The sequence below is a fragment of the Clarias gariepinus genome, chromosome 23, assembly GCF_024256425.1.
Source record: "Clarias gariepinus isolate MV-2021 ecotype Netherlands chromosome 23, CGAR_prim_01v2, whole genome shotgun sequence".
NCBI lineage: Eukaryota > Metazoa > Chordata > Actinopteri > Siluriformes > Clariidae > Clarias > Clarias gariepinus.
In genome coordinates, this window is record NC_071122.1 from 2,785,371 (window position 1) to 2,800,203 (window position 14,833).

Sequence of the window (14,833 nt, forward strand, 5' to 3'; positions counted from 1 at the left end):
AATGTAAATAAAGGTATTCTGTGGTGTCTATAGTTCAGTGTAATTCCAAAGAAATGTTTCAATCAACATTTCATTTATTTTAAAGCTAGGTTGGATCTGTAGTATTTTTTGATTAAATCTTCAAACCTTTGTGTTTAGCAATCTATAATTTTTCCGTTTTTATAGAGTCAGTGCATTGTTAAATTACGTCATGAAGTCAGTAATGTAGCGGCACAATGGCTAAGTGGTTAGCACAGTCACCGTGCACCTCCGGTTTCTTAGTTCAGTTGCCGCCTCGGTCTGTGTGCATGATGTTTGTTCTCCCTGTGCTTACTCCGAGTCCTCCAGTTTCCTCCCGCAGTCCAACCACATGCAGATTAGACTAATTGGGGGGCCCGTATTGTGGGATTCAGCCTGTGTGTATTTGTGTGCCCTGCGATGGATTGGCACCATGTCCAGGGTGTACACTGCCTCATCCCCTAAGTCTCCTGGGATAGGCTCTGTATATAGGATAAAGTGGTATAGCGTGAGAGTAAGTGAGTCAGTATGGTGAATTGAATTGATCGGAAATCTGTTTACGTGATGATGATGATGTAAATAGTATTGAATTGAATCATGAAGATTCGATGGTGAATCAAATTGTGAAGCTGGTATCATTATGCTGGCATTGTGCATCAAATAATATGGTTTAGACAATATTGTGAATCAAATTGTTAAGCTACTTTGGTGAATTGAATCATGAAGTATTGAAGTGAATCGAATCGTAAAGCTGGTAACTCGGGTAAATCAAGCCAGGATCATAAATGCAATCATGGATCTGATATTGTGAATCTAGTTGGGTCCAGAATAGGGTTTCTCATTCAGTAAAATACAGAATTATCTCATATTAGGAAACTAAAAGTCTTGTTTTGTATCAAACCCTATTGGGGCGGCATTAAACGCGCGAGGAAAAAGGTATACAGCGGTTAACTCTTTATAATATGATGTATTTAATACGAGGGGCGGTCACAAACTTTGTATTATTAAATTCAGAAATATTTGCCAAAATTATTCTGTCTTTGAAGAAGCCTCTTTTTTACAAGCTCATTGATTTTTTGGAGAAGCGTGTCACCTTAGGTGAAAGATATGAACTAAACTCACGAGGATAAGCACTAAGCTCACGACCAATATTTCATTTTTTTTATCAATAATAACAATTTTATGACCGCCACTCATATAGGCGAGTGTTACTTATGTTTACCCTGCCCTGCTGCGTCACTAGCTTACAGAATTAGACAAAAACAAAATAAACAGAATACTGAGTATAATTTCATAGCAAGCGTTTTATGCCATAACGTTAGCAAAGTCAAGGAAAGTTTTTTTGTGCGTGTCCTCTGTAGTGCACTGCTGCCGTGTTCCTTCAGGACCAAGGTCCTACTACATAAATTAACAACATCAATTAATACCGTAAATTAGCAAAAATTTAAACAACATAAATTAATACCGTAAATTAGCAAAAACTACCTAAGAGCTATACAAAAAGACAACATAAAAGGCACTTGTGCGATTGTGCAAACAGTAGCATCACACAATACAGCAGGGTTACTCAAATATAAATTTGAAAGGTCCACTTACAGTACCAAATTTCCATTCAGTCTGAGGTCTGGAAAAGTGACGATCAAATTCCAAATAGAGAACTACAAAAAAAGGCAATCCAAAAACTATACACAAAAAAATAACATGGTAGGCCTTTTAGTGTGAAAGGTGACACCTTCTTTGTGTCACCAATTGTTTGAACTTGGGCATAAAAGGTGTGAGGGCCAGACGGAGGCACTGATGTAAATGTTCATTGGTAAGGGTGTTTTTCACCATGTTCATGGTTGAAAAGGCAGATTCACAGCAGTACATTGAGGGAAACATTGAGGGTTCCGGAGAAGAACATCTGCTGTAGTAACCATACTTGTCCAGAAGGTGACAAAGTCACAGTGAGATTCCTGCAGTGCTAGGTCTTCTTGCAGCTTCATTAGCTCTGTTTGCAGAGAAGCAGCACTGGCCCATTGGAAGACTTTTGTGGCTTCATTAGAGAATTCTGCAATATTTTGACAGAAATGGATTTTTAATGCACAGCAAGACTTGTTTTCCCAGAGGGAAATCTTCAAAGCGAATTTGGAAATTTTTAATCAGCTTGTCCAGAAATTCAGCATAATTGTTATGGTGATGTTTGCCTGCAGTCTGATCCAAAAGTCTTGGGAAGTGAAGCAGGTCCTGCTGTAAGTCACATTTGAACACCTCCAGCTTCCTCTGGAAAGCACGAACAGCTGACATGAGGTCACACACTGTGCTGTTTTTGCCCTGGAGCTTCATATTAAAGTCAATTAGATGGGGAGTAATGTCAGTTAGAAAGGCAACAATTTCCATTTCCTCATCAGTCTTTAAGGAATCCCCAAACGGTTTGGCTTTGGCACTCTTCTGATCCAACAGAAATGTCTCCAGCTCTTTACTAAGCCACTGGACATTGTTGTGAAGGAGCAAATCATCAAATGTTGCATTCACCTTTATTAGGAATGAGCGCAATAAACGATGTTGCAGAGCAGAGGATGCTCTCAGATAGTTCACTAGTTTCATGACTGTTGTCATGACTTCTGAGTACCTTTCTCCAAGGCTGGCACACAAAACCATCTGGTGAATTACAGTATGCAGTGGCCATGAGGTCAGGGTGATGAGTTCTCAAGCATGACACTAATGTCATGGTAGGAGCAGAGAAACACCCAATCACTCATAGTACAGTCTATACTGCTTAATCATTTCTATCTGTATATAGGATAAAGTGTTATGGGGGGGGGGGGGGGTGTTATAGGTGCCTATGCCTAAGACTTAATTCAATTAAATTTTATTTGTATAACATAATTTGTTTTAACAATTGGCATTGTCCCAAAGCAGCCTTACACAATCAAAGGAATTATTTAAGTTTGTATGGAATGTGAATGAATCGAAATGGTCAGTTTGTCCCTGATGAACAAGCCGAGGGCGACAGTGGCAGGGAAAAACTCCCTGAGATGGTAATAGGAAGAAACCTTGAGAGGAACGGAGCATCCATGTGACGAGATCACCAACCAGAAGCGGGGCACCAGGATGATGTAAACTTCACACACAGACCCCAGAAACGAACCCAGACCCTGGAGGTGCGAGGCCACAGTGCTAACCACTAAGCCATTGTTCGCCCAGCAAATAAACAGTTCTTAAATACCAGCAGTAAAATATAGTGCAAAAAACAACTGTGTAGGTTTGTGTGCGAAATTGGTACATTGGTGTTTATCTGAGTCTGTGTATCTGTGTGAGTGTGTGTTTATCGGCCCAATTAGAAGTTGTCTTAGTGTTCTCCAGTTTGTACTGTAACTGGGTATAGGCAATGCATGTGTGTGTGTGTGTCCTCTATAGTGCGCTGTTACGTGTGTGTGTCCTCTATCTATAGTATGCTGTTATCGTGTGTGTGTTTTCCCTCTGTAGTGTGTTACCGTGTGTGTGTGTGTTTTTCCTTTGTAGTGTCTTACTGTGTGTGTCCTCAATGTATAGTATGCTGTTACTGTGTGTGTGCGTGTGTGTTTTTCCTCTGTAGTGTGTTACCGTGTGTGTGTCCTCTATAGTGCGCTGTTACTGTGTGTGTGTGTGTGTGTTTTTCCTTTGTAGTGTGTTACTGTGTGAGTGTCCTCTATCTATAGTATGCTGTTACCGTGTGTGTTTTTCCGTGTGTTACTGTGTGTGTGTTTGTGTTACCTCTGTGATGTGTTACTGTGTGTGTGTGTGTGTGTGTGTTTTTCCTCTGTAGTGTGTTACCGTGTGTGTGTGTGTGTGTGTTTTTCCTCTGTAGTGTGTTACTGTGTGTGTGTGTGTTTCCTCTGTAGTGTGTTACTGTGTGTGTGTGTGTGTGTGTGTGTGTGTCCTCTATCTATAGTGCGCTGTTACCGTGTGTGTTTTTCCTCTGTGGTGTGTGTGTGTGTGTGTGTTTCCCCTGTAGTGTGTGTGTGTGTCCTCTGCGGGGCGCTGTTGCCGTGTGTGTGTGTGTGTGTGTGTGTAGTTCCGGTGGTGACGTGTGTCTCCAGAGCCCACCCGCTTTGAGTGGATCCCGGGTGAGACGGACCGGAGGAGGCAACAGTCACCGGCTACATCACCGCTATGGGACTTCGAGCAGTAAGGCCACGCGCAGGGCTTCTCTCACCTCCAGCGCACCCGCAGCCCGAGCACGAGCACACAGAGCGGAGCGGAGTCACTCGGCAGCGGCGCGCGCACAGGCAGGAGCGGCTGCGGCACCGTGCGGAGCGCGCGCTGATCCCGGCGGCCTCCCCCTCCCCCTCTGCGCACTGGGCTCTCCGGAGGCGCGCGTGAAGAGCAACAAACCCGACACAGCCATGTCCATGGGCTGGGCAGCTCCGGTGAGTAACGGGAGGCTCTTTATCCGGGACTGTAACCGGGGCTCAGGGGGATTAACCTCATAACCTCACGGTGCACCTGTACAGACCCGTGTAGACATTTTACTGGGTTTGGCATCTCATGCAGGGGTGTTTGTCTGTTTCCGAGCTCCCAGAATCCTTCGCTGCCTGTGCAGTTCACCATCAGCAACTTGTATTGTTTACTGAACCTCCCATACTCACACAGGGGCTTTTATTACCTCCATCATCTCACACTGCAACTGATTTCACTTTATTACTGTCAGGATGTCACCATGATGATCTCAAACCTAGTGTGTGTGTGTGTGTGTGTGTGTGTGAATGCATCACACACACACCCTACATATATTTGTCTAGGCTATCAGGAAATAATGTCACACATGATCACATGGTTGGGATGTTTTGCAGAAATATTTAATTAAACAATATAAATTCAAAAATAAACAAATAGGTAAATTATTGACAAACCCAACTTAACTTCCTGACCGTGATTAAATAATTGCACAGGTCCAAATCGAAATGGAATTATTTACACAACAATTTGTTTGGCAGTAATGCACACACATTTATCATCACGTTTCAGACATCGGAGGACCCAAAAGCAGTCTCTGAAAAATTCTACATGTCTGTCTGTCTGTCTGTCTGTCCAGGCAGATTGTGTCACAGCATCACGCAAAACTGTCTGGACCGAATTTAATGAGCCAGTTCTTTGGTATTTGTCTGTAGTTAGACCTGCCTAATAAATAAAATCTAAATGTTGAGTAGACGGGAAGTCATCTGCAGTTTTGTACCAGTTTTGAAAAACGGAAGTTTCGACACTGTACTGCACATGCATCAGACTGTGGGCGCGTCTTAAATTGACTGCTGGACAGAATTTAATGAAACATCGGCAGTACTGTACTTAGATATCTGCCTGCGCTAAAGTTTAACCTGCACCTAAAGTGAAAGAAAAATGTGGAGTAAAAGTAATGTTATGAACAGTTATGTGGCGGTTTTTAATAATATACTTTAAAATAATCTACTAATAAGATACTTTCTCAATGTAAACAAACACCTGCACCAATAAATATTAAATAGAAAAGCTATACTGAATAATTTTGCTGGGATTATTATTTTCATTCCTGAAATAACACAGGTGAAATGGTAAAAAGTTTATTTTAACTCGCTGGAGTCGTTTTATGACAAATCCTAATCCGATTTACCTTTTCGATTTCTCATCTCTGATTCACTCTCCGGTTATCAAACTAGGAGGTTTATTTGGCTGACGATGAAAGAAGTACAACTTAGTGTAAACAAGGTACGATATACTCAAACTTACGGAAATTTATTTCTTTGCATTAATAAATTAGGCAGAGAGTTAGGTAGACATGTCATGTGAAACAATAATAATACTGCGTACATTTAAGCTGATCAGCTTATTTGTAGCTTTAACCTTTTAAATACTTCTACAAACACTTTTTCCATCAACGACAGGTACTTACACTAGTTATGTTACATATATACACACACACACACACACATACACACACACACATTACAGAATGTACAGGGTGGCCTCGGTCATATCTAATTCCATTCTCCAAAATGTATTTAAAAGTATAAATTACAGCAAATGCTCTGCTTGAGCGCCTCTGAGTTTGCAGCACGTGTGTACACTAAAAATATGAGAACATTAAAAGTTTTTTTATTAACTGATGATGTTCCTATGAGAGACAATTTCCTCCTTTAATGCAGCTATTGTTCCTGGGTGATTCTAGTGCACTACTGACATCAGATCAGCCTGAAGGAAAACTATAAGTGTGGTTAGATCTTGGTTGATTCATTATCTTCTCTTGCTGGTTTCAAAGCCACCATGGTTATAAAACAAAGAGATAAGGAAGTTTTAATGTAACATATCAAACATCACAAAACTCTGTTAAAGTGAGCAGAGCTACAGCTGATTTTTCTCTGTTGGAGACGGCTGAAGATGAATAATGTTGTTTTGCAGAATGGTCATTATTATTATTATTATTATTATTTCACATTTAAACATGATAAGAAATAATCAGAGGAAGTGATTTGTTTGTTGCTCACAGTGAGATGAAATTGGACACAAATGCCTACAGGCAGTGACGGCTGGGTCTGTTGCTCTGATCTGGGTATGATGTGCCAACAACAGGTGCGCTGCTGTCCCTGCTCCTGACTCCTGATTTCCTGGTTCCTTAATATTTAATGTTGTTCCGTTTCATCAGAAACATTTCTGAATCCTGAATGATCCAATTATGAATAATATCAAAGTTAAGTTTATTGAAGAAATCTTAAGTTAAATTTTATTACTATCCTGTCTGTATAGATGGGATAAACTCAAGTAGAACAAGCACATAAGAAATTTCTTAACATAAACATATAAATACAGACATTTAAGTACACAGTATATTATATAGTATATATATACCTAGTGATTGGGGGAATTGTAAACGACTAAATTAGGGAGAAAATCGGGAAACCCCCCCAAAAAAAAAGAAAAAAAAAGAAAAAATTTTTTAAAATTAAAACATAATTTACTATATTAATTAAGGTACTCCGTGGCATTGCACTGTGTGATCGAGAAGAGCAGTGCATGGCAACTTGTTAACACGGTATTCCACATCCTGTTCTTTGAGGCAGATAAGATAAAGAGCGAAGCTTTAGATATGTAGACATGATGAGATACACCTGACCTTGTGTTTCCTGTGTTGTACTCCTGTGGAAAATGTCACAGCCAGCATTTCCTGTGTCACACCCTGTCTCACGAACATGACAAACTTGACTTTGTACCATATATTATACGACTCTAAGGCAGGAAGGCCGGAGATGCGGTGCTTCTTCAGTGACTTGTCATGCAGCACTGCAGCAGTGCAATATGGGGCTGAAGAAAAGCAAACACATCGGCTGCATCAATTTCTCATCCAGCCTCACCCACGGGTCAGCCTGAAGATGTGCTGAGTCACTTAGCAGAGTACATAATACATAATACTGAGAGAAATTTATCATCAGGGCAAAAATGCATGTCAGGATCGCCAGTCATGGCTAATAATTATTGTAAATTACAGAAAATTTGGTGATGCATTAAACAGCCCATCTGCTATAAAAGAGCTGTTCATGGAAGTCTCATCACTATGTTCCATATTGTTACTATGTCTAAACCCCAGCTACTTTAGATCTGTCAGTCTAGTCCTCTACATATATTTGGTAAAAAGTGACATAAATGAATATCCCCCAGTGCAGTGTGGTGTTTCACAGGATAAAGTATTTTCTCTTTTTTGATTAATGAGTCTTATTGATTGTGATTAATGTATTAGAGCTCAAAAATTCTCCGTATGATCGTCATTTCTTTGTTCACAGCTAGACTCATCTCTCCCAGTCATGATGAGCTTGCGTTAACCCATCTGGTGTTATTCACATAACTGCTTTATCATACGTGTGTGTGTGTTGATGCTTCAGATAACATATCCCTCAGATAATAAATCCTCTGTTTCACTCCTCCTCCATATGTGCTGTTCCAGTGTCTATGTAAATGAGCGTCTGTTGAGCCACGCCCTGTCAGAGAACAGTAGAGCTGATCTGCTCTCTGCTTCTTATATGAGGTCACATTGGGAGGAAAATGTATTTGGCTTTATCAATACAAAAAAGAACAAAAAGCAGAGTGTTTTTTTTTTTTTTCATCACAGACAATGGAGACCCATCTGAATATCTAAAAATGACTACAAAGTGCATTTGCATAACAGATCACTTTTAACTTTAGCTGTAGGTAAGGTAGCTAAAAATGTAGGTTTGAACCTTTTACTCTAGACCAAAGCACTTTTCGCAGAGCAAAACACTAGTGAATGCCATGCAGTAACCATGGAGGATATGTATGATGGGCATTCAGTAGTATTTGAACAGACACCTGTTGATAAGAACATTACAATCTGATCACATGACTCCTGGATCCATGGTCCTGCTGTGAGCTCTGACTATTTTAAATCATATTAACACCTTCAGTAGTAATTCCTAAAAATGTAATAGCTGTAAGGTGAAGATCTCATGGCCTTTACTGGTCATATGATTCCCCTGGATCAAAGTGAGTGTTTAACCTTAAAGGTCATCTGCTACAGTGTAATCTGGGCATTTCTCTTTTATCTTTTATAATGGGCTTTTTTTTTTTTACCATTTTTGTGATCAGAATACTTATGAAACGATCTATTAGAAATGTAGGTTCTGAGCTAGCTAGGCTAAATCCTTTATTCATTAGCTGTGTGCTTGGACTGTACACTATTCTGTTTTTTGGATAGAACTGTATTTACAAGTATTTACATGTAAATGGATTAAATAGGAATGTTCAATACACACTGTTCACTGTTACCTCATCACAGGTAACATCCACATTCAAGTCACATCCACACTTTTTGTCTGACTGACGACACAAAAAAAAAAGTTACAAGTAACAAGCTGCACAGCTTTTTAGGTTACTTAACTTTTAGAAAAATTTGCTGGCCAAATAAAATGCAGTTGAACCTTGGATTGCGAATAACTTGGTAAAAACTTAAAAAAAACTATTTTAGAAATAAATTTTATCTTGATAAACGAGCAAGGTCTTGGAATACGAGTAGTGTGCATGCACTATGTCTGCTGAGCGTCACTTGATCACAACTGAACCAATGGTTCTTCCCTCTCTCGCTCTGTGGGATTGTGGGTAATCGTCTCCCATGCTCAGGGTCAGTGCGCTTACATCACTTGTATAGTAAACATCCGTGCACACGTTTAGTGTTTACTATAACATTGTGACCATGAATGTGCGCGGAAAGCATTTTTAAAATTTTATGTCCAAGTATAATGACCAAACACCTGCAGTGTGTGTTTGTGCATGTGTGTGTGTGTGTGTGTGTGTGTGTGTGTGTGTGTGCGCGCGTGTGAAGTTGTGTGAAAATTGTCCTACACAGTAGCCCCCTCCCTCCTCCTCGTAGATAAGCATTAGCGACTCTGAAGCCAAATTATATATATTACATGATATATATATAGAGAGAGATCCTGTAACTTACCACAGACCTACTCCTTAACTGTTAAACACTTTAGGGGTTTTCTCTAACTTTCATTAGCTAAAGCCTGATTCGGACGGGACTAGTTTTACAGGGGGTCGTTAGAGAAATTTCTGTTTCACAGACTCTGAATCTGCCATGTCTGTCTTTCTCTCACACGACCTCTGTAAAAATTCCAATGCAAATTACCTACTGTTTTTCAGCAAACTCTGAGGTCCTCTGAGAAATCTAATCCTGTCCGAATGCGAATGTCTGTGGTTGCTGAACTTTCTTTTTACAAAACGCCTTTTCCAGTTTGTTTTTGCATAATTTGTTAAATGCATACAGTATTTTATTGCGACTTTTATGCTGGCTTGAAATGTATTCATTTTTACTAAAAGTTATCTTAAATTTAATATACTTTAAGACAGCTGGTGTTGGTGTATTATGGTTGTGACCACAATAGTATCAATCTTTAAAATATAAACAAATTATTAAACTTACAAGAACCTGAGCAGTTGAACAGGTTATAGAACAGACAGGGAGTAATGAAGGGGTCCTTGGGGTTTTGGTTAATCACAGGATGCCTGACTTTATTAATTTTTTAGAAATGTCTGACAGTGTTGACAGAAACTCAGGGCACAAATTCAGCAAATTAAAAAAAATGAATAAAAACTATTTTATTAATTAATTTTTAACTGCCATTAATGAATTAACATACTTATTACATCATACTATTTTATTTAACATGCAATAAGTCATTCTTTTCATTTATTTTATGGAAGCACAAGGACTCTCTCAGTTCTAGTGGAGACGTTTTATCAAATAAAATCAAAATCAGTTGGATTGAAAAAAATATTTTGTTATACTGAGTTGATTCAGCTTATAAAATTGATCACAATGAAAATATAAAATATTTCTGAATTTTACCGATAAGCACAATATTATGTGCTGGACTGATGACTAATTTCAGTCTGTTTATTTATGTTTAAACCACCAAACCAATTAATCAATGTCAATCGTTTTCCTTAGTTTCTCTACACTCTGCTTGGTGATGTCGTAGTCCAGGCTTTAACCTCCAGCCCGGGCTCCGAGGGGTCTCTGTCCCCCCGTCACTACCACCACTTCGACCCTGACACAGGAACCCAGCTTGTGTGTGACAAATGTCCAGCAGGCACATATGTGTCATCCCACTGTACCAATATCAGCGAGCGAGAGTGCACCGAGTGCCCAGCAGGAACATTCACACGGGGTGAGAACGGTGTTGAGCAGTGCCACCGGTGCCGCAGGCACTGCCAAGCTCCTTTTGTTGAAAAGTTTCCTTGCACAGCCACTACGGACCGCGTGTGTGTTTGCCCTTCTGGCACTTACGCCAAGGATGGGGAGTGCCTCTTTCACCCAGTGTGCCTGCCTGGTTGGGGTGTCCGCAAGTTAGAGGATGTTCGCTGCCGCAAGTGTCCACGTGGCACCTTCTCTAATGTGCCATCGCGTGCACTGAGGTGCCAGACACACACAGACTGCCAGGCTCTAGGAATGCGTCTGGTACTCAAAGGCACTGACAAGACGGACAATCTGTGTGGCATCTCATCATCAGGCCATGTCTCAGCATCATCATCATCATCATCGTTCTCAAACAGCACTGACCCTGGACTCAGAGGTAAGAATAGGTAACATAACTGTTTCAGACTGGCCTAGAGCATCCATCCTGTTGTTACACCCTTGTCAGGAAATGTTCAACAAATGTCTTACTAGTAGTATTTATTTCTTCATAAATTTATGAAAAACAGCTTTAAAAAATCAGATAGACCAAAGACAAAGTAAATGTTTTTCAGGCAGAATTTGTTTAAAAGATCGTTAAATTTCAAGCTCCAATACACACCACTTAGCTTAGAAAATCCCCTTTAGCAGACTCTGATATTCCTTTGTTTTTTTTCTATTTGTTCCCCTTGTTTTGCTGATGAAGATGTCTAGATAATGAAGAAATGTTCTATTAATTTGACATTTAAATGTATATCGTTTAACCACTTGACCACTTGTTTCTTGGCGAGGAAGCCATGTACCCAATAATGTGTTAGTGTGGTCTATTTTTTGATACAGTAGAAGAGATTTGTCCTGGTAACTTGCTCAAAAAGACAGTAATAGATAAGTTTAGGTGGAGCAAACAGTAGGAGATTGTTTTAGTTGAGCTCGTAAAGAATTGAGCAAATACAACGACAGCCACAACATTAACACCAACACCAGGTGAATTGAATAACACTGATTATCAGTTATATCCCAGTAAACTGGTGACAGGATTATGGACACCCGAGGCTCACCTGTGCCTGAGGGGAGCAAAGGCCAGCCCGCAGGTCCGATCCCACAGAAAAACCAATGCATAAATAATCACTGATAGAAAGGCACCAGAACACGCAGTGCACCACAACCCACCACGCACTGGGCCAGGCAGGCGAAGAGCCCGAGGTTCCTGGAACGGCATCCAAACCCCCTAGCTAACCTCTAACATCCTGGTGGCAGGCACCTCAGCGCACCCTGTGTGAGTTATGCCCCGGGGTGCCAGAACTGCCCCAGTGGCACATTATGAACCTACACAATACTGGACTTAATGTTCTGATCTGTGTATTTGTCTGTTCTTGAGGACAGTGCACAGTATTAAATACACAGGATATAGCTGCCTCTAGTAGAATGACTATGTGGACTATGCAGCTAATCAAATTTCCCTAAAATCCCTTCAAAATCCATTTTGATTTTATTGTTCAATTTTATAAAATCATACAAATATATAGCCTCAAAAGCTTAAGTCAGCTGGGTATGAGAAAAACGACCATCTGCCAAGACAATCATTGTTATTGAATGCAGCCCTACTGTACTACCATGTGCACTCCTGTGACCTCATGCTCTGTCCTCAGCCCTTACACAAAATAAGTGCAGGTTGTTTTTTTTCTGCACTTAATATTAAATGTCTACTGCGATTAATCTAGAAGTCGTACTGCAAATAAAATATACGGGTATACACAATTTAAATAAAGCTAAAAAATACTTACAGTATTTCTACAATCTAAATGTGTGCTGTAGTATAACATAACTACATTACAAACAAAATTATTGTAATGAACTAAAAAAGATCAATAAAACAACACACTTAAAACACTCAAAACAACTAAAATAAACGACCATGAAAGCATTTTGAAAGCAATATTACGGTTTTAACTAGTGCCTCTGCTAGGAGACACTGCTGTCAATCAGTGTGTGACTGGACACACCCACAGTGTTCTTTTTTAGTTTGTTAAAATATCCAGTTCTCGGGAAAAAAAAGAAATATGAATATATTAAAAGTATTATTACTGCAGCTCGAGGCCTGGAAAGGTTTAATGCCTCCTCCACATTTTGTCTTCATTCTAAATAAGCACTTTCAGCATCCCTTATTGTACTTTAATGATGTTCTTGACACATGCTGAAACAAATGGAAAGCAAACAGCTTGACAAATATTTGTTAAGTGTAATAAGAATATTTAAATAATTAAAATGGAATCATTCCATATATAATCAACCTTACATGAGAAACAATCTGTATCTGTCATTATTATGTCCTAAACTATTGCTAAATAACGGTTTGAGTTGACCCTGTTAATGAATTCGATAATTGAGGGTTCAGAATGTAATATGATTTTGGTGACTCAATGCTGGCAGTGGGCGTTGGTAGGAATTCAGACTAATAATTTAGATTACTTCCTAAGGGAAATCTGTGATTTGTGTCCTGGAACATCTGGTTGATTATATGTGGAATGACCAAATATTATCTGAATTTACTGACCTATCACAGCTGCTGCGTGTTGGGCTGCGATGGCCTCCTTAGTGTCATGTGTGGAGTTTGAGGCTTTGCTAATTCCATTGACAAAAGGCAAAAAACTAAGCAAATGCTTATCATGAAAAGACTTACTTACTTAGAGTTACTTACTACTTACTATCAGTCTGAATCATCCATGTTGCAAAAATCGTACACACACGCGCACACACAGTGTCACTGACTGTACTGAAACAGGTGAAAACCCTAGCAGCCTTGCACACCAGTAAAAGCTTAGCCATGTTCAATTTTGGCATGGAACACAAACTGAATAAGTTCATGATTGTACTTTAGAGATGCAGTTTCTTCCGCTTACCCTATGTAGGGTTGCAGGAGCACTGGAGCTTATCCCATACAGCTCAGGGCAGAAGTGGTATTTTTACTTTATATTTTGTATTAATAATTTTTATATATTTCTTTTTTTTGGGGCTGTGGAACGAATAATTTGAGTTTCCATTATTTCTTATGGGAAAATCCGGTTTGGTTTACGAGCCACTTCTGAAACGAATTATGCTCATAATCCAAGGTTTTGTTTTTTTAGAACTTTGAGTGCATGCTTCATTTAGAAGTTAAATGTGATGAAGTTGAAATGTTTAATCTTGTGTATATTATAAACATATGTTTGTGTGCGTTTGTGCCCACACTACAATTAACTCTCTCTCTCTTTCTCTCTCTCTCTGTCCATGTTGTGCGTTTTAGTCCGGCCATCACCAGCAATCTCAGAAATTACAACTCCACAAACTGCCCTCGGAGTGTCAGACATTCTGACTCCCTCGGATGAAGCAGGAGTCCTGAATTCTCCAACGCCGGATCCCTTGCCGTTGTTCAATCATCAAGCTCAATCAGAAGAGAAGAGCCACAGTTTGTCCTACAGGCCTATCAGGAGAGGCTCGCCTCGACCCAGCATGCACAAGCACTTCGACATCAACGAGCACCTGCCCTGGATGATCGTGCTCCTCCTGTTGCTGTTCCTCATAGTGATTGTGGTGTGCAGCGTGAAGCGCAGTTCACGTGTGCTGAAGAAAGGGCCGAGACAAGACCCCAGCAGCATCATGGAGAAAGCGATTCACAAGAAGCCCAGCTCTCCTGCTGGGCACAACAAGGAGAAGTGGATCTACTACTCCAATGGCCAGGGTGAGAGGCGAAGTGTTAGAGCTTTGACATGATTATCTGCTCTATAGCTTTAACGTTTAATGCTTTTTCTACTCTACCACTGCTATACAAATCATATATGCGTGCACTGTTCTAGACTAGTTCTCTTATGACAGTTACCATTGGACTCCTCATGGGTTAGGGTTAGGGTTAGGGTTACACTTATGCTCGTGACACTATTGACGATAAGCAGAAAGCTCATCGATGTAGAAGAAGTTTGGACAGACTTTCTACTTTCATGTTGTTCTTTTTTCTTTTTTTTTTTCACATATTTACCTGTCTGTCTTTCTCCTTCTCTTTTATTTATTCACTGAACATGAATTCTGCTATTGATCCTAATCACATAGTTTTCACATTTTTCTTATTTTTTCCTTTTTATGTCAGTCTTTTTCTTGTCTGCATCTCTCTTTTTCCATTTCGTT

At 39.9% G+C, this 14,833-nt stretch overlaps 1 protein-coding gene across 1 annotated transcript in view; it reads left to right on the top strand.

Moving 5' to 3' along the window:
* Positions 1 to 4,067: 4,067 nt before the first annotated feature.
* tnfrsf21 (tumor necrosis factor receptor superfamily, member 21) overlaps positions 4,068 to 14,833 on the top strand; it is a 29,348-nt gene continuing 18,582 nt past the window's right edge. Inside the window, exons 1-3 of the mRNA XM_053484576.1 lie at positions 4,068 to 4,388; positions 10,451 to 11,075; positions 13,959 to 14,393. Coding sequence (XP_053340551.1) covers positions 4,365 to 4,388; positions 10,451 to 11,075; positions 13,959 to 14,393 — 1,084 coding nt within the window. The 5' untranslated portion in view covers positions 4,068 to 4,364. The remainder of the gene's footprint in view (positions 4,389 to 10,450; positions 11,076 to 13,958; positions 14,394 to 14,833) is intronic.